Source organism: Ornithodoros turicata, chromosome 1 (assembly GCF_037126465.1).
Source record: "Ornithodoros turicata isolate Travis chromosome 1, ASM3712646v1, whole genome shotgun sequence".
In the NCBI taxonomy this organism is placed as follows: Eukaryota; Metazoa; Arthropoda; class Arachnida; order Ixodida; family Argasidae; genus Ornithodoros; species Ornithodoros turicata.
The window spans coordinates 36207015-36226753 of NC_088201.1; the positions used below are offsets into that span (position 1 = coordinate 36207015).

Here is a 19739-nt window from a genome sequence, read left to right on the forward strand (position 1 = left end):
ATATATTTTTACAACACTTTCCTGCATCTGACATCAATGTAAACTATTTTGTGTTTTTCTTACTTTTGTTTTTACTATCTTACTGCGCATGCCAAAGGTATGCGCTGACGACATTTTTATGGGGAAAATTGGTTGCATGTGGTTATGTCCGTGTACTTTGTTTATAGGTTTTAACGTGTTTTTAATGCCATTAAGAAAATGCTGTTGTAGCTGATTTTAGCCCAATGAATAAGCAATGTCCAAGGGTTTGAAAAACTTGCAACCTCACCTCAACGGTAATATACTGGAAGTCAAAAGCAAGGTAAGCAACGTCATGCATTAGGCCTAATTTGGGTTGTGTTTGATTCTGCGTAATCTAAGCAGACCATTGTTTATGTGTCAGTTGTGTGCAAGATTCGTGCTTGCTACGATTGTTTTAAAAGCCGTCATAACTACTTGAGTAAAGTGTCTTGAGACGTAGTGTGCTCCCTGAACAAGAAACTTGTTCTGGTAGCTCAGCAACGTCTCTGCACAATCTGACATTGATTCATGTTCAAAATGATTTGTTCTCCTCGCTGTATTTTTTGTTTCCTGCAATTATTGGTGCTGAAAAAGAAAACCCTGCAATTACATGTTCAGTGTCTACGACATGGCTTGCCGCCCGTTCAACTTAAATGAATGCTGGTATTGCATGGGCATTGTAACGGTATTCCGACATGCTAGGTACAGAATCTCGGTTTGTATCGCCAGCACGAAAATTTCTGGGCAGGGGAGCGAGGTATGTTGTCAGCTTTTCACCGACTAATGCATAATTTCGCCAATACACACATGAAAAGAGCTCTGGGTTTAGGAGGTTTCGTCGGCTTTCTCGTTAGCCCCTCCGTGTTGTAAAATGTGTCACCACGAGTGTTAATTTTCTGAACATAGAATGTTGATCCCAGCTTGAGCGTGCAGTTCGTTACCAGTGCCTCCCTGTTCAAGATTGCGTGACACGCCTTTCCGAGTACGGTTCACTGGATGCGAAAATTCTTGCATATTTTGTGCATGACTTGCGCACGGTGTACTTTTGCGCAATGCACGTCGTGTAGGTTTTATTGAGTAAACATCCTTGGAAGTTCATAACATTACTGCACTATGAAATTGATAAATGAAATCTCCGTTCAGATTCTTATAACTTGAATCTCAAAAGACCTGTGAACACACAAATATTTCTTTTGTATTTGCTTTTAAATTAAATTGATCATTTTTAACTACATTTGATTCATACCATCGTCATGGCGCTCTATGGCCTAAGTTGTCTTTGCACCAGTAAAATCCTACTCATCATCATCAACTTGAATCTGAGGTATGGTTTTGCACTGACACTGCTACCTAGTGTTTGGAACCAGGGGCGGCACAGCGTCCTCTATTCAGCGGGACCCCAGATCCCAACCGGCGCCCCCCTTCTGTCACCCACGACCAATTCATGCCCAAAAATTTGTGGCAGTCTGAATGACAAAAAGTGGCAAATGCTTTGTTTTCATCTTGTATGAATTGAATGTACATTGCATTATTTGCGTATGAATGTTTCAGTATACAGAATAACAAACACACCACCCAAGCCCTATCTCTGACTGTATCACGACATCCCAAAGACTGTTTGGGGCAGCTTTCGATTCTACAGCTCATGGCACACATGACTGAGGGTTGTGTAAAACATCCTGGAACCCATCATGTTGTCACGAGTTCTACCGCATCAGTCGACAAAGCCTTGACTCTGCTGGCAATTTGATCGATTCAGGAAAAGGGCTTATAGCATTTTATTCGCAAGCAGCACCTGAGATAACACTTTGGCGCCTCACCTCCATGGGAATTTGTGCCCCCTTCACAAATTCAGGGGGTCTACTGTTACCCCTATAACCCTTACCGCTGCCCCTGTTTCGATAAGTAACTACCAATTTGTTGGTATCCAAGTTGCAGTAAGAAACACCACACCTTCCGTGTGTTTTTCCTTAGGAGATATGTTAGACGGGAATTCCTGTAACAATAATCGCTTTTCTTTGTACCGGAGCAGCAATTACAGCCACGTCAGGAAATAAGTGAAGCAGTGCTGTAAAACAATTTGTGTCTGAGAGTGTAACCATAGGTGGTGTTACACAGTGACTTCAGACACATATAGAGCAGGTTCTCATACTGATGGCAGATAACTGACGACAGAGGACAAAGCAGGGTATAGATGTAATTAGTGTATTCGCATGCTTTCAAGCTGTTCGATTTTTTTTTTTTTTTTTTTTTTCAGTTTTTGAGTTTTTCTTTATCATTTCATTTATTCAGTAGAAACAGTGGCAGCATTTTCTTTGTGTATGTGGTGCAGAATACTAGATTTGCAGTCCAGTATTGTAACATTGATTAAACTACATTACGGCATTTGCACGGCAACCCAATGACAGTGATTGTACAACCTGTCACTGTGCTGTGTGTTTGGCAGTGTCTTTTCGTTTGGTCAGTGTATGGGAAAGGTATTATGTCGGATAGTCGGTACCTGTGGTCGTGCTGCTTCCTGCGTAATTTGTCTATCATTAAATTAAGGGATTGGCAAGGGCGAGAGCCAAGTATGGCAGGCTTTTGCACTATGAGCTGTGTCTTCTGCGGCCATAATGAAGGTCCACCATATTTTTACGCATTTGGTTATATATTTTTATATATTGGCTTGTGGCTTCGACCAGGCAGCCTTATTTTGGTTGCAGCTTAGATAAGTGCATGACCTAAATTTGACAATACTGTTTCACGCACCATCTGTTGCTATGGGAAGTTGCGAATTCCCAATATATAATACTTTTTTTAGTATACCAAGAACATCAGGGTTTTGACAGCTCCCAAGTGTGCCCATGCAATGCCACCGAGATACAGAAGGCCTGCTTATTGGCTCCTCTCCCTCATTCGCTACGTCCACATATAAAGGCTTAATTTGTCTGCTACCGTGATCCACCGTCCTGCAAAACTCGCAAATGATTGCAGCTAACTTCGTGAATTTGAACCTGTGGACGAAAAAGTGCAACACGCTTTCCAGAAAATCAGTCTTGAGAAAAATATGGGACCATGTTGCGCTTTATTTTGTTTTCCCATTTAGTACGGAAGATGTTTACTACTCGCAGACGACCGTTGCTGCCCACAAAGCTGACGGTGGCTCGTCTTCACGGTTACGACCGCTGAAAGCCCGTTCGGGAGTGGCTACGGCCGTTGAAAACACGATCCTAATTGGCTGACTCTTAGTTGCTACGTCACGTCGACGAATAAGCAGCCTTCCTGTGTCTAGGTGGTGTTGACCCGTGCCACTTCCTCCAATCTCAGTTGCCTCCCCCTCACCTACCTCTCCTCTCTCCTTTGAAGCCTTTTTGCTATGTCCACTTAGGTTTGATGTAGGGCCCTTAGGTTTTGAAGCCGAACGCAGAGCTGTATGTATAGGGTTTATTCACATGACGTCATCCGCAGGAGAGCGCCACTCCCGCTAGAAATTTGCCGCCATAATGTAAGTCCTCAGGTTTGGACTGTCGAGGCCTTCACCCACATCATATTCACTGTACATTTGGTGTTTTAAAGGTATTGTACTGTGTGAATATTATTTGTACCATAATCCTAGTAATTTCCATGTTTTCAACGTTAATAGTCCTCTAAATGGCGTAAAGGCAGTGAACGAAAACCAGCACCAAACTTCGAGGGACCTACATTATGGCGGTGATTTCGCCTTTTTCAAAGCCAGTGCCCTCTGGAGGAATGACATCAGTGAATAAACTCTATAGAACTCAATAGGTCCAAAGTGTGAGTTTGAACACCACAGCTACAGGACATCATACACATGGGGGCATGTTTTCCTTAATAAGCAGATTTTTTGCTCTCAGAATAATTTCCAGGTGGGCACCAGGTACGTGGGAGTGAATCTGGTGCTGAGTAGCATTGTTTTCAGGACCATATCAGAATCACAAGGCACTGTTGTTTTACAGTTCATACGTTGACAGTGGCTGAGCTGGGGTTGTGGCACTTTTTTTGTGTAGTCTGAATGGAATGCCAGATAAGCTTGACTGATGATTCTTCTTACTGTATTCCACATCTATAGTTCCTGCTCAGAGCAGAGTATGCTGTATTCTGTCAGTATGAAATCTTGCTGCTGAATATTATCTTATCATTTCTGACTGCTGTTTATCAGGCATGAAAAACTCATGAAAAGAGATAGCTTGTTGGCAAAAATGGGACTTCCCAGAACTGTTCGTACAACCATGTTACACACAGGATTGGCATGTCTGACTAATTCCTGTTCTGAATCAGCATTTTGTAGACATTACACTAATTCCTCTCTCAAGCATGAACTCAAAGAAGTCACTTGTGCGCCAGATTGTGTGTGCCATCTGCAGCGTTATGACCAGGGCCATCAGAAATTCACCGCCACAAGGGAGGGGCTCAAGTTACAAGGATTGGTGCACTAAGAACTTTCTGTATACAAGAAGCTGGATTAATAGAACGACACATGCTACATGCAGTGCAGAATGGCTCCAAACTACGATATTCAGTTAATTAGGAAATGGCTAGTCACTCTCTATGTGGATAACAGATATGGACATGTGTTCTGTGTCAGAGTAGTACCCGCAGTAAGCAAGGTTCATACAGGTGTACATGAAATCCGTGTAATAATTTGCCCGTAAAAATACCAGGTGCCCTGCCTAATCTCCGGACACAGCATGAGATCAGAGGGGGTAACTGCTCCCCCTGCCCCCACCTTCTGATGCCTATGGCCATGACAAAACAAGCATCACTGTGACTACAATTCCAACATTCTTATCTGCTTTTATTCCCAGGCTTATTTTAGAAGTGCAACAATGATACACCAACAATCACTCACATGACTATAGCTCAACAAAACGTTACAAAGAAACAAAAACTTCCTACGGGAATATATAGCAGGGTGTAAATATCAATACCACAATTGCTTCACACAATCCACCCTAGAGCACTGCATGGGCCGCATTCCTAGGCCCAGCCTTCCATTGATTTACCCACCCGGGCCCAGCCCGATGGCTTCATACCTGGCCCGGCCCAAACCAAAGAAATTTATGGGCAACCTGGCCCAGTGTAGTGTGCTGTAAAAATTGACTGTGGCTAACTGACAGTGGGGCAACAGGCTCGAGCCCGACCGAAGCCCAGCGAGGGTCAAACCCGAGCCTTGCCCAGGCCCGTAAGAAGGTTTCATTGGCCCACGGGCCGGTCTGGGCTAGGGCTTTTGGGTTAGCCCGTGCAGTGCTCTACTCCACCCATGATGAAAGAGCACATTGCTGGGAGTGATCAGACAAAGGAAGGAAAAGCCAGATATCCGGGTCATAATGATTACAGACGCAGATAGAGTTGAACATCCAAGTATAATTTTAGAAAGGATTTATCAACATACCGTTTTTTGTTTTCAAAACTTCAAGAAGCAAGAACAGTATGATGTGCTCAGAAGTATCTCTGGAAGAGGCAGTATGTAGTCCTCTAGGGTGTTCTTTCAACATGTTGCTTTGTATCTGCTATCTTGATTGTAGGTGCCCTTGTTGAATGTGTATTCTGGGGGAAAATCCTTACCCTTGAAATTTCTGTCACCGCAATTGGCTTGTGGACTACTGCATGACATTTTTTGTGTGCCCAGTCTACAAGTTCAACATTCTAATGTGTTCCATTGGACACTCTGTACGTTGGAAGGCAGTGGCTTTGTTTATTATAATTCCAATTATTATGTTAATGATCAGTGATGATTTTACAGGTTGTTGCTACCAGATGCCATATGAATGTTGTCTGTGGTGTTTACGACTCTCTTTTTGTGCTTGTAGTTTGATGCCGAGTTCCGACGGTTCTCGCTGGATAAAGCTGAAGTATCTAAGTACGACGAGTTCTGCAAGCTCATCGAGCGATTTCATTGTATTACTGAGGTGCCCTTCACTTTGTGCTACACGGACCCTATCCACGGGGACCTGCTGCCTATTAACAATGATGAGAACTTTGCACGTGCTGTTCAGTCTGCTCGACCACTGCTTCGGTTGTTAGTGCAACGCAAAGGTTCGTCCCTGCTTCTGCTGCACGCTCTGTCATATTTGTCGTACTCTGAATTTGTATGTTTTGGGAACCTAGAACCTCGTATTCGGCCAAATGTCTCAAGCCAGATGTACCAATAAGTTGGACAAGGCTTGATAACTGCCATATCTCTGTGTACCTCACCTTGTTTGCTCTATCGGTCACACATGAACTATTTACACTGCACGTGTCCAGGATACAAAGGTTCCACTGTATTCTGTCAGCACAGCTATGCTGGCGGAATTGTATATGATTCTCAGTACTATGACACTTAGGACCTTATCTTGCCATAAGGCCCTTTACATCATGGTGTCAGCTCAGAACTGCTTGTTCTCGAATGACAGCACTAGAGGAAAGGAAGAGCATTATATGGCTGCAAGGTTAAGAAGTTTCTTGCAATATCTAACCATTTTCTCCTGTGTAGTAGTTGACTGTTTCTCAGAGGCGAACATCATGAAGTTTTTCATGGAGCCTTTTGCAACTTTTTCAAAAAAAGGAGCCTGAATACAATACTGCTGAACTCCTCTACATTATCATTGGTTTGAAATATTTTCAGGAAACCTCTAGCAGGAAGTGACGCTTGTTGTCACCTGGTGTTTCAGTTACCTTGAATATTGGCACACTCTATCACTTTTAATGCCAAATCATGTGTAATGATGCATCCTTGAAGTGGTGTCAGTACTATAGTGCTGTGCATTACCTAAAATACTGTAGAACTTGAGATTCTTCGGCCTGCCAGAGAACGTAGAGCCATTCTGCTAACATGCGTGCGGAATTTGGCTAAGTAAAAATAGTGCTGCATTTCCTCTTCACTTAATTTGGCACACTGGTTTAGGCCAGGTTGTTACACTACAAAAGTTGGTGTTGCTCCCTAAATTCATCATGCTGGAAAATACACGGCAATGCTATATAAGTAAATTAAAGCACTTTATATGTATAGGCTGCAAGGTTTTGTGCATGCTGAACATCGAGCACTGCTGTTGAAGACTATCATCCAGCTAAACATTTTGTGAGGTTTGCAGCTGTTTGGCATTCCACATTTTATACAGAGCGGTCCCTTTCAATTCATGTCACTTTAGGACATTTTACCTTCACTATTTCCTAGGCACAGTAGTGGACTGCAACTTGTAGCAATATGCTTGTCTAGTCCAGTACTCTGTGTCAAGAAGCCTTTGGGAGGTACTTAGAGACAGTCATTTTCAGGTTTTATATTTTTCCAAGGTCTGCAGTACAATTTTAGTTCCAGTCTTTTGGTAGAAGTCAGATGGTGTTGGTTTAACCTTTATGGTGTACATGCAGGCGAGCTGGTTGAGAAGCTCTGGTAATAAAAGTGTGAGTGTGGCCACACAGAAACTCGAAAGCATCAACTATGCACAATATGTTTGAATGCAGTTGTTTTCTGTTCTGGAAGCTGTTGGTGTTCCTGGGAGGAAGTTTTCTGTGTTGATTTGCCAACTGCAAATTGCTTATAGGCAAGTTTCTATTGAGCAAAATCCAACTGTTGTTATTTGGCAATGGTGGTAGCTGTGTTGTGAAAAACGTGGTTGGACAACATGTCATCTTGCAAGTATCTGTACCTTGGAGGCATGTGCCTCTGGATAAACATGGACATTTTATGGTGTATGGGTAGAATGTACGTGTATATATTGTAGTGTCTTGAGCAACAATTAGCATGCTTCCAAATATGTGGGATGAACTGATTAAGGACTGCACAAACAAATTGGGTTGCAATGAAAGTCTGTTTTTGACATAACTTTCCCAGTGGCTCTGCATGAATGAGCATAGCGGTTCCCCAACTGTATTTCAGGGTGGATTAATATATAACTAGGTATTTGTAAAATAAATATGGCACAATGACTGTTGGACCAAATGAACTTACTGTGTCATGTATTCCACAGGGGATAGCAGAGAAGAGCTCAATGGTTATGGTGCTCAAGGTGGTCGCAAAAAACGGTTCCTTGGTCAGTACTTGCTTCCAACAGGCACAAGACCATCAAAGCCGCAGCTTTCTATATCATTGCCTGAAGATTTTCGGCAAGTGTCGTCAATCATCGACGTGGATGTAGTGCCCGACACCTGTCGACGGGTGCGCCTGGTCAAACATGGTTCTGACAAACCCCTTGGCTTCTACATTCGAGATGGTACGAGTGTACGTGTCACCCCACATGGCCTCGACAGGGTGCCGGGCATTTTCATCTCTCGGTTGGTGCCCGGTGGCTTGGCCGAAGGGACAGGCCTTCTTGCTGTCAATGACGAAGTTCTAGAAGTTAATGGCATTGAAGTGGTGGGCAAGACATTAGACCAGGTGAGTTTGGAGAAAGAGGTACGATGCTGTAATTTCCGTAGGTACAGTCATACCTTCTTGCAGCAGTTGCACACGAATACGGGGTTTACGTGGGGTAAATTGGTAGAGTAAGGGACCACGACAACTGTACTCTGTAATGGAACACTGCTTAATGATTGATGGCGGTTGTGCAGTGAACCTTGGGTGTATGATCAAGTGCATACACGTGACGGTGATGGTCATGATGGTGTAGTGCAGTGTAGCGGGAGGGCTCCACAGATTTGTACAAGAAGCATTCACCACCATGGCCGCATGTGTCCACTAAATCGGAGGCTACACCTGTATCTATAGGCTATGCCTTTCCATAGAAGGACAGTGGTACCCTGGAATATCAGATGAAATGTATGTGCATAGTTCCCACTGGCCCTTGGCAGTCTTGAACACCCGGAATTCGCTTTCAAGGTCGGGAAAACCCTAAAATTTCCGCAGTCCTTGAAAGCCCTTGGTTTTGTATCTTCTTCTTATCATCATGTAGCTGCAGTGCCAATTCCGCTTATGTGGGGTCAGCACTATAGTTTTGAGACCTTATGGATTAGAACTCATTGCAGTATGATGGTAGCCAAGGTCGTGCTGAAGACTGGGAGGTGGTGGGTTCGAATCCTACCTCCAGCTGTGCTGTCTGAGGTTTTCCCTGGGTTTTCCGAAGACCTTCCAGACGATTGTCGGCACCGTTCCCCCTCAGGTCGGCCCAGGAAGCATACTAACCCCCCTGTCCCCCACTCCTTCCTGCTGTCCTCTCTCCCTCTGACATCTCCATGACACAGAGCTATGTAGAGTGTTCGCTATCAGAGGCCTTGGGATCTGGTTGGATCATCGTCTCTCATTTAATGTCCACATGGAACATGTTGTAAAAAAAGCCTACCGAATTCTTGGTATTATTTCTAGAATAACTCGTGACTTGAGCGGACCAGATTGTTTGCAGACTCTTTTTGTATCTCTTCTACCTGTCTTAGAATTTGGGTCAGTTGCATGGAATTATGTTGGACAGACTAATGTTAGACATTTAGATGCAGTTTATAAGCGTTATTTGAAAATCTGTTCTCGAAGATTCCCGCTTGGTGATATGCAACGCGCATCTGAACGCTTTCTGTGTAGCCGAAGATTAAGTCGGGATTTCATTTTTCTGTACAAATGTGTTCACCACATTATACATGCAGAGTCTGTCATTCACCTTTTACATTTTCATGCCCCACTCCGTACTGTCCGACGCAGTTCTCTGTTCTATGTTAAAGATATGGCTGCTCGACAGCCACCGCCTCGACGAATACAAACATCTTCTAATGTTTTCACCAATGACATTGATTTATTTCATCCCAGTTTTAACCACTTTAGACAGGAGGTCCTCCAAAACCTCAGCTTGGTATAATGTATGAAGGTGCACTGCTGTGCAGGCATACGCTGTTTGTGGGCACCATTATAAATAAAGTATTAGTATTATTAGCTGTCCACATCTGTACGCCGATCATAGGCACAGTTGCTACGCGGTGCTAACACGGAGTCAAAAAGAAAAACTCATTGCAGTAGCTATCAGTAACAAAAGCCAGAAGTGTGAGAAATATAATGGCACCTTGGTTTGTATTCATGGGCCTTCCTTTTTTTCCTATGATCTTAACATTCAGGAATCCTCAATCAAGTTCGTTAACGGATCACTATTGCACAGTCCCCATGCATTTTCTTGTGATAGCTGTGGCTTATAATATTTCTGTGAAATATTGAAGTCCTGGCCATGAACTGTGTTTTACATCCTGGGCAAAATGACAGCTAAGCCTGAAAAGGTCCTTGGAAGACCCTCACATATTTGTTCCAAAATCAATTGGGAACCATGGCAGCATGGCACTCAACGCATGACGCAGCATGGCACTCAACACACTCAACTCAAACCCAGGGGTGTGATTGCTGCACTGATTGCGCATTTTTGTGCTGCAGGCGAGATCCTGCTACTTTCTGCTATAAAAAACCCACATTTTTTAACTTCCTGCACCATTGTGTGCCCATTCAGATTTTTTTCCTCATTTTGAACAACAAAAGTACGAAAACAGAAGTCTTGGCTTGTATACTAGCTTATTTATGACAGCCAGATAACGTAACTGGCTTCGTCGAATATCCAGTCAGTTGAAGCCATGCTAAGCCATCTATCTGATCCAATCCAAGTCTCACTGTGCTGCAAATCAATGCACATACACTGTAACTAGAGCCTGAAGCTTTAGGGATTAATCCGATTCTTCCCCGAATTGGCACCCCGAATTGAAGGTTGCCTCGTTAGGGTGAAGCCCGATTTTTACCTGGCAAATTGCCCTTGCTGAAACGCCTGTAGGAATGCACACGAATTTGTTTGGCTGCAAATGCAGTTACATCACCGTTTGTACCAAACCAGTACAGTTAGTTTGAGTAACTGAGCCCGATTTCTCCCAGAGTTTAGCATACTGGAAGTTTTTACACCCGAATTCGCATGAATTTAGAGCACATGTTTGTTTACCAGATTTTTACCCCCAAATTTAGAAAAATATATTTCCCGAAAACTTCAGGCTCTAACTATGCCTCATATGTGCTTAAAGGGACCATGAAATGATTTTCGCAAATTCCGAGTAGTCTGTCGGAAACTGTTCTCATGATCATCATACACACATCGACACTTTTAACGATATTCAGTGTACTGGGGGTGCAGTTACCACGCAAATATAGCGGGGCGTGACCGCCGGATACATCCCTTCGAATCGGGCTTACGTCATCAACGTCCAATCCTCTCAGCCAATTGTGGACGACTGGGAGCGCACACCCCGCCGGGCCTCGTGGGTGCATGGTTTCGGTTTGGACAACAACGACGTTGTATATCTGTCGTTGAAACCAGTAGAAATATGGCGAAACGCAAGTTGTCAGCGATGGAGCATCATGCGACGCACGTAGCATCTAGGAATTGTTCCGAATGCAGCAGCTCCCAAGAGGACAGACTTTTTCTGACGAAGCAGCGGCTCAGAGAGGAAAATGTGCTTGAACCTGAAAGTCCATATTTAAATGTTTCCATGTTTAAGAAACCACTCATGAAGCATGAAAGTAATCGAAAAGGCGCTACAGACCTAACTATTTCTCCTCCATCTGCTGCAAACCGCAAGTGATCGGCAAAAGAGCGACAGTGACGGCGATATCTCCACCCTCACTTAACGTCTCAGAAGAACGTTATACGCGATTCAGGCAAACCCTTATTGCGGTATGTTTCACAGTCTTTTTTTATTTATTTATGCTTTCTTTTTTCTTGTGTTTGCAGTTGCTTGCCATATCACTCCTTTCATCCTGCTGAACACGGCTCTTACCCTTCACTGTTAGGATAAGTGCTGATACAGTAGAATCTCGATGATACGAATTTCGGGATGATACGAATTCTTTTCCGGTCCCGGCCGGAATGCCTATTCTTCCCGTGTATTAGAGTTCGGATGATACGAACGCATTATCTTGCCTTTACGGATGATACGAATGAGCCGAGGATGCGACAGAGGTCGTTCCCCCGTGACGCGAGAGCGTGCGAGTCATGCTGTTGCATCTTTCGAAAAGGGAGGGCGATCCTCACCAGGAACTCCCTTACATCATGTAGCGCAATGCAAGCAATGACTTTCGTTTTGGTGGTGGTGGGGGGGGGGGAGATAAGATCAAAGGGATTGAACCTTATCACCTTATCTCTGTTTTGACCTTTTTACCCCCCTCGCAACAACAAACCGCAAAGCTGCCCAAGCAGCACAATGCACTGAAAGTCGAGTGCAATAGGGGTGGACGGGTAGGTGGAAGGCCTTGAAGAGACTCGTGAGACTAAAGAACATTGATAAGACACATACCGTCCTCCCCTATTGCACTCGACTTTCGGTACATTGTGCTGATTGGGTGTATGTAGTGGTGAAGAGCAAAGCTCATTGCAAGCAATCAAGAGAAACAAAACAAAGATTGTGATACATACTGTGATAAGGATTTGTCTGAATCACCTATGATGTCTTTCTGTGATGTTAAGTGAGGGCTAAGATAGCATCAGTGTCAGTCTTTTGCCGATCACTTGCGGTTTGCAGCAGACAGCGGAGGTGAAATAGTTAGGTCTGTAACGCGCACTGCGATTACTTTTGGGCTTCATCAGTAGTTCGAACGGATCATGTGGAGATCAGGCTTTAATATCACAATGGCAATGTGCTCCCTAAAGTCAATAATGAAAAAGTTGATGAAAATATCTCTTAATTAGTCCCCTAATAGAGAAAAAAAATACGGTTTCCTAGTAGCAGCCCCGTCGAGTAATCCAATGACAAAAGTAAAAGCGTACTAAAGGCAACTCCCCTTTTTATGAAAATTAGTTACAGCAAAAAAGAAACACCCTGTATAGAAGACTGTGATAAATGGGCTCGACTGTATTATAATACTATTTCTGGTCAAACACACAGTAGAGAATATCCAAAAAGACTTCTGCCGCCATTTTGAATGCCATTTTAGATGGAGGTGTTGTGATAGCATAAGATTGTTCAAACTTAGCACAGTGAACTCTCAAATTCCAAGGGACTGCAGATTTTTGTTTGAATTATTAGAAGTATGAGGTACCAGAAACTCATCAAACTATATGTTGCAAGACAAAATTGTGGTTTTGTTATATGGGTATCTGCACATACAAAGCCACATCTCTTAACTTTTCCCCTACACAAGCCTGTTTATAAGTAGGAATACACATAAAACACTGATAAAAGGCATATTACCAAATTTACTAATTCAGCAGTCTACAGGTGAAGAGTTATATTGAAAAGAAACCTATCTATGGTAGCAGGCTACAAAGAAATTTGAATTACCTGGAAGTATGAAATATCTAAGTTTCAATTAATGACTATCTACTGTATTTTGTAAATTGTACAACGTCTAGATGTCTAATAGAGCTGTGAGAATCTAATAGTTGGCGCTATTCATACTCGATTTTTAGTATTCAGAGTTTTCAAATACCGTATTTACTGACATATTTTGTGCACCCCTAGTTTGACACGAAAATGCCAAGAAAATTTTTAAAAAAGTAGCATAATTTGCGCACCTGCATTTTCGCACGTGGATATCTGGCCCACACGTCTCAGTGATAGCAGAGATTGTTTTTCACTTACCACATGGTTTTCACAACACCGTCAGTGCTACTGAAGTTACTGCGGTGCTTTTGTTTGATTTGCGCACACGTTAGGATTATGGTTCACTGACACGATGGACGATACTGTCACTCGAACTACAAAACAAACGCAGAAAGAAACGCTGGACAAACACACTATGAACTTAAAGCACAGCATAACAAAGTTGGCGAACATAGTGTGCTTTCGGTTGTCAGTGTGACAGGCGTCATCTTCCAGCAGCGTCTAGCCGTATTTCACTGGTAGAATGGGTGGTAGTGGGCCCAGCATTTTGCCTCCCTACCGTCACCTGTTGCGCAGTTGGTGAGTAGTACTTCTCTCGCGCTTACACACTGCAGTGATAGCATCAATATCAGCTCTACCAGGAGCCTATGTGACCGGCATACTAAAAATTTTTAATTTTGCGTAGTTTGAATGTCGTTACGAATGCTCCCGCAATATTTGTGCACCCTCAACTTATTAGACTATTTTCGGGAGAAAAAGTGCAGAAATTATGCGAGTAAATACGGTACTACCGAAAAGACTCACAAGACCGTCACCGCCACTTTCCCGGCAAACGTGAGACCAATGCGCGAAATTCAATCCGCTCGGTCGGCATCGGCATCATCGGGGGACGCTTTCAAAACGAAAGCAAGAATGCAGGAGCTTAGCGCCCATCGTCATTCTTGGACACTGATAAACCTTTGCAATCTTGAGGTAGGGGATATGGAGGCGGAGGAAGAGGCATCTAATCAACCGCAGACAAAGTGGAAGAGTCGTATATGGGGTTAGTTTCGAGTACTCCAAAGCAGCCGGAAAATTCAAGGCATGCGGAGCTATGCTGTGGACACTGACAGGTGCAACATCGGCTCTTGTGAATCATTTAAAGCGGCACGGGTCGATTTCGATAATTATCAGAGGGAGAACAACAAGTGCGGAAAACAATGCCAGTGTAAAGTAACTGAAACCATGCAGCACAGAGAGGTTCTCAAGCCAAAGAATGGCTGCTCTGGATGCTAGACTTGCAGAAATTATGTGCATACTGTGCGCAAAACTGTTAGTAACCTAATCTCTCTGACAGTTGCATTGACAGTAGTCCTTGAAATTGAAATTGTGAATGATAATGTTGCACACACTGCTTCGTGTTTTTCTTTTTTACAATATTTGATTACACACAGTTGAATGTTATCTTCGGCCATCCTCCTATGTCATGCTAATCTGTCCAGACAGTCTTCAGTTTCTAGCACCAATTCTTAGCAGTTTCGGTTGCAGGGTACTGTCTCTCATAACAATATCCTTGAACACACAAAACTACATCAGCAATTTTCTGTGGCATTGACTCAGTCTGCTTGCAGAGAATGTATTGCACTTCACAGCTGGAAGGAGCAGCAATGACAGGCTCCATTTTAACAGGCATTATTCGTGACAGTATTCTTCTGAATGGTGACATTTGTTCTAGTATGCACCAACACCATCTTCCTATGTACTGCAGTAAACAGTGCTCTATTTCTTTTGGTTCTGCACCAAGGCCTACTCCTGAAGTTCAAATTATGAAATACTTGAAATTGACAAGACAGGCCATATTGAGCCAATCCATCTGCATGTGCTCTGCACACAGTTCCATCATTATTTGACTATTTGATGTGTACAAAGCACTGACTTCGTGATGTAAATTCAGGAATGAGTCAGGTTGAACCTGTATATATCGTACTTTGTAACAATACTTAAAGTAAATGTGTCAGAGTATGTGACAGACTAGAAGAAATAATCTGCAACTTCTTCCTGGCTCTCCAGTGGTCCCTTAACTTGAATTTAACGGTTAACTCTGCTTCACTAAAGGGAGTTATTGTCATGAAACATTCATCACGTCACCAACTAACGTTTCTAAAAAAGAATTGAGTGTTAACTTGAAGTTTTAGCAACCCTTGATCTCGGTTCAAAGTTAACCAGCATTGGTGGAACTGGGCCGAAGTCCCAAATGTGCCTACAGTAAACTACGAAAGTTTCCACAGATGTTGAAGTGCAGATATGGGCCAAGGACACAGCAGACGATCACACAGCCAGAACTATACCGATTCTAGGGGAGCAGTACACAGATTCTCTAATATCAGTACTTTGTAAGCAAGCATCAGAGAGAGTAATCGATGGCAACCAGTTTTTGTGTGGCTCTTGTGCAGAGCAATGTGTCCAGGAATTGTGCTGAGCTAGAGAGGATCCAACTGACACAATTTAGCTTGGGTCATTCTAGAAACACTTGATGAGCAAATTTGATCATTTGCCACGGCAAATATTGTGTACGTAAGTGACCAAGAAAATCATATTTCTACCAGAATTGAGTGTGCTGAAACATTTTCACTGTATTAGAGGCTCAAATCAGTGCATCATAATCATTACCTGATTTGCGTTTCTTTTTATTTTTAGGTGACTGACATGATGGTAGCCAACTCTGCTAATCTCATCATTACTATCCGTCCAGCCAACCAGTGTAGTGTAGGCACGCTTCAACGCCGAGGATCGTTTGGGCGCTCTTCACAAATGTCTCATGGCTCACACAACTCTAATCCTTCTGTGGTGTCAGACGACGACCGACTAGACGAAGATGAGATTCGTGACCATACTGCAGGTTTTGAAGCTCTTGACGAAACTCCTCCACGCAGTGTTCATGATGGGGTCATCACACTGTGAGGTTATCATGGCTCTGTCCTGAACTGTATGTGTGGCCAATCAGCAGTTCTTGCTTTGAAGATACACAATGCAAATCAAAGAAGGTGATCAGAAGGCTCCTGTACAGAGCAAAGAGAGAATTGTGTATGTCATATAAGATGCCATTTTAGAACCATGTTTCCTGTTGTTTAAAAATCATGCAGCTAGCCTATGATGACGAATGAGAATTTACAATGCATTTCATATCATGAACAAGAAAATATTTTTGCTGTATTATGACATTCAGTGTATGTTAGGTGGTATCGACGTCACATAACGTGATTGACCAACTTGTTTCTAAGAGCAGAACTATTTTTGCAAGTGTGTTTGTCTAAGCAAGAAAGTAACACTGCTCTGCATCTTCAGAGCTAGAAATTGATATTTTTATACCTTTCTTGTTGCACACAGTTTTAGTGAACATATGTAATGTGTTCATGTTTTTTTATATATATATAAAAGGCAGACACTGAGCAGGGTGTGGTGCATGTGTGTATCTGTGGTTCGTGTGCGACTGGATTCACTTTCTGAGTGTGACGGACTAAATTTACTCATTTTCTAGTGCTGTGTTGATGTGTGCATGCAACATTCCACTTTTTTGTAAAATGTATTTCGTAGACCACCTTGATTCCAGTTCTGTCCATACTGCTCTCATCATGAATTCATCTGTAACATGTTTGCACATGGCATGCATGGCCCTGGCATAATATTATCGACAAAGCGGAATTGGAATCATTCAAAGGGTAGTGCAAATCAAAGCAGCTGAAGTTTGTGCTGTATTTCAACTGTGGAGCCAACCTTGTTATGAGCCCCCTCCCCCAGTATAGGAAGGTACTTTTCTTTGATATCACATGCAGCTACTATTTTTCTAGGTGATAAAATGAAAAACAAAGTGGTGTCATATTAGTCTCCCCAATCAGGAATGTGTTTTGACGTCAGTATATAAATATGTGGTGTATACATTTCACTGCTTCCTTGAAAGTGGCCTCTGATTGTATTCTTTTGCCACACTGACCAGCAGCATTGTGTGATAAACTTGCTCACTCTAGTTGGTAGGGTTGATACCAACTGATGCAGATTTCCATATCAAGTCACGTGTACATAACCTGCAATCTTCCTTGCTACATAGTACATGCATGAAGGTGAAGTTCCCTCTATGGAAATGAACTGTGTAGTGTTTCGCATAAAAATATACACATTGTCTACAATCTGCTGGAAATTACAGACCGTAACCTTGCACTTGGCATCATGCTTTCACTTTTTTCTTTTTTGAATCGCTGAAGCTTTTAAAATGTGCAGTATGTTGAGTGAAAGCACAGCAAGACTTGGTTCCACAAATTCTCAGCACATCGTTCCCAGGAAAATGCATCACCTAAACCATGTTCCCCACACGCATTATCAAGACTCGATGTGTGAAAAATGCTTTCTCGAAGCACAGTCAGTTTACTGGCTTTGCTGAAGCGGGATATGTTAGTTGGTGATGTGCTTGCAGTGCATTCAATGCCAGCTCGCATTTGGAGTGATGAGTAGTAGTCCCAAATGCTTCCAGGACGTAACGTGTCATGGCTGCTTGAAACATCAAAACCTGCTGCAAACTGACTGCATCAAAATTTGCTCCTTACCTGCCTCGTGGCTCCATGCTTTCACCTGGGCATGTGGTACTTCTAGGTGTGATAAGTAGCCACAAAGTCTTCAGCCATTTGCAGTTCACTAGTTTCAACATCATTGTCAAAAAAAAGCTTGAATCCTGCTGGTGCATGCAGGCTCGTTCGCTGTTTTACATGGCATCAAGTTCCACAGAGCAGAAATTATTTAATACCAAACGGTACTTTCAAGAACGCCACATAGCTCTGCATTCTCCTTATTCTGGCTGTCGCATGTGTTGTACGTTCATTCTGTATTGGAGCACACATCCAAGTGTGCCCAGAAAAGTGAGGCCAGTGAGACCTACCCAGTAAACCAAATATGTCCCAAGGATATCCTGGGGAAGAACTGAATTTGACATTTGGATATCCCAGGGATGTTCGTGAACGTCCCGTTTACGTCCGTGCGACGTCCCTGGGAACAAACTTTCTTCCTCATTTTGCAGTCCTGGGGACATCCTATGAACGTCTCCGTTGGATATCTGGATGTGAATGGGACGTTTACCGTTTCATATCAAATTAGCTTGTATGCTGAGCACTATGCATTGTTTATTAAGTTTTTGTTATCTGTCCACGTTTTAGAAATAGTTTTGGATAAATAATCGACATCTTTTATTTGAGAACGGTATGCAAGCGCGGTATACAGCTATGGATACAGCACTCATCGGCAACGCCACGTGACCTTGCGTATCCTATTGTTGTTATGGGAGACCGCTTGCACTGGCACATACACACATATGCGATATCGAGTGAGCACTACCTACGGAGGCCTGTGGTGGCCTCTTTTGGCGTACTGGATGGAGCATATACTGAAATGAGAGTTGTAGGAGTACGTTCAGTAAGTGTACAGCAGGGTGAACTACGATTGTAACGGTGAAGATGTCTTGGGAACTAATTAGTTCGTGTGCCAACAACGCCGAAGCATAACCGTTGATACTTTTGGTGTCCCTTTCTCACAAACATTGTGTTTTTAATTCAAACTATCTTCCATGATGTGATTACTCTGCAAATACAGGTCTAAACCCAAAATGTTTCTCGCTTTGCTTACGTCACTCCAGTAAGCGTCACGTGTCCCAGATATGTGCGCAAAATGCAACGCGGTGGGGCAATTCTTTTTACATCCTGCAGATGTCCCTGGGAGATACAATGTCGGACGATTTTCAACGTCACATTGTGGACGTCCAAATAACGTCTGGTGGACTTCCTGGACATAGGTGACGTGTGCGACTTTTCTGGGACGTCCCTGGGATATTTCTGGTTTACTGGGTACTGTAAACTTATCTGAGTGAAGATTGCCTTGTTACTGTGGGAATTCCCGCAATGACCCAAGTTTATCAGGTGGGAGCTCATCATTGAACAAACTTTATGCCTGAATTGTGAATGATTGTAAACTCCTCCAAGTTATACAGTTTCAGTACCAAAGTAGGTAAACGAAAACATTGATGTTGTATTTAGAGCTTGCACTTCCTAACATCATTACAACCCAATGAGAAATATTCGTGTTTATTTGTTATGAATTAATGTTTGTGCTTTTATGTGACATTTAATATGTTCTCTACTTTGCAGTTGCACAACCAAAGGCAAAAGTTGCATGGGGTCCATATGTAGAAAGACTCTTTATCATTCACTGCATATGTCTTTACCTTAGGCTGCTACTGTAACATACCTCTGACTATTCTGCTTGTTGAAAGTGCTGAGCTTTAACCTTTGAGCTGAAAGTGCCTTGTTACAGAAATGCTGGAAGGCCCAAGAGTTTATCATTTCTTGAAGGCTGGCCTTCAAGGAAGAGCTTTTCTAGTGCCTCTCTTGTAGTTTCAAAATGTCGAGCTCTGTTCTACCTTCGTAACTGCGAAGTAGTACCTAATAAACTTCAATTTTATTATATGTATACAA

The 19739-nt window shown here is 42.9% G+C and overlaps 1 protein-coding gene across 1 annotated transcript; it reads left to right on the top strand.

Annotated features, from left to right (window-relative positions):
- Positions 1 to 91: 91 nt before the first annotated feature.
- On the top strand, positions 92 to 19739 carry LOC135378001 (partitioning defective 6 homolog beta-like). Its single transcript, XM_064610798.1, has 4 exons — positions 92 to 301; positions 5814 to 6039; positions 7953 to 8359; positions 15925 to 19739. The coding sequence occupies exons 1-4, from the start codon at positions 236 to 238 to the stop codon at positions 16186 to 16188; spliced, it is 963 nt and encodes a 320-aa protein (XP_064466868.1). The 5' UTR covers positions 92 to 235; the 3' UTR covers positions 16189 to 19739.

Bases quoted from the DNA above. Each gene is read 5' to 3' on its own strand.
- LOC135378001 (XM_064610798.1), top strand. From the start codon at position 236: ATGTCCAAGGGTTTGAAAAACTTGCAACCTCACCTCAACGGTAATATA. The intron at 6,040-7,952 runs GTTCGTCCCTGC...TGTATTCCACAG, and splicing joins GTTGTTAGTGCAACGCAAAG to GGGATAGCAGAGAAGAGCTC. The intron at 8,360-15,924 runs GTGAGTTTGGAG...TTTTATTTTTAG, and splicing joins TGGGCAAGACATTAGACCAG to GTGACTGACATGATGGTAGC.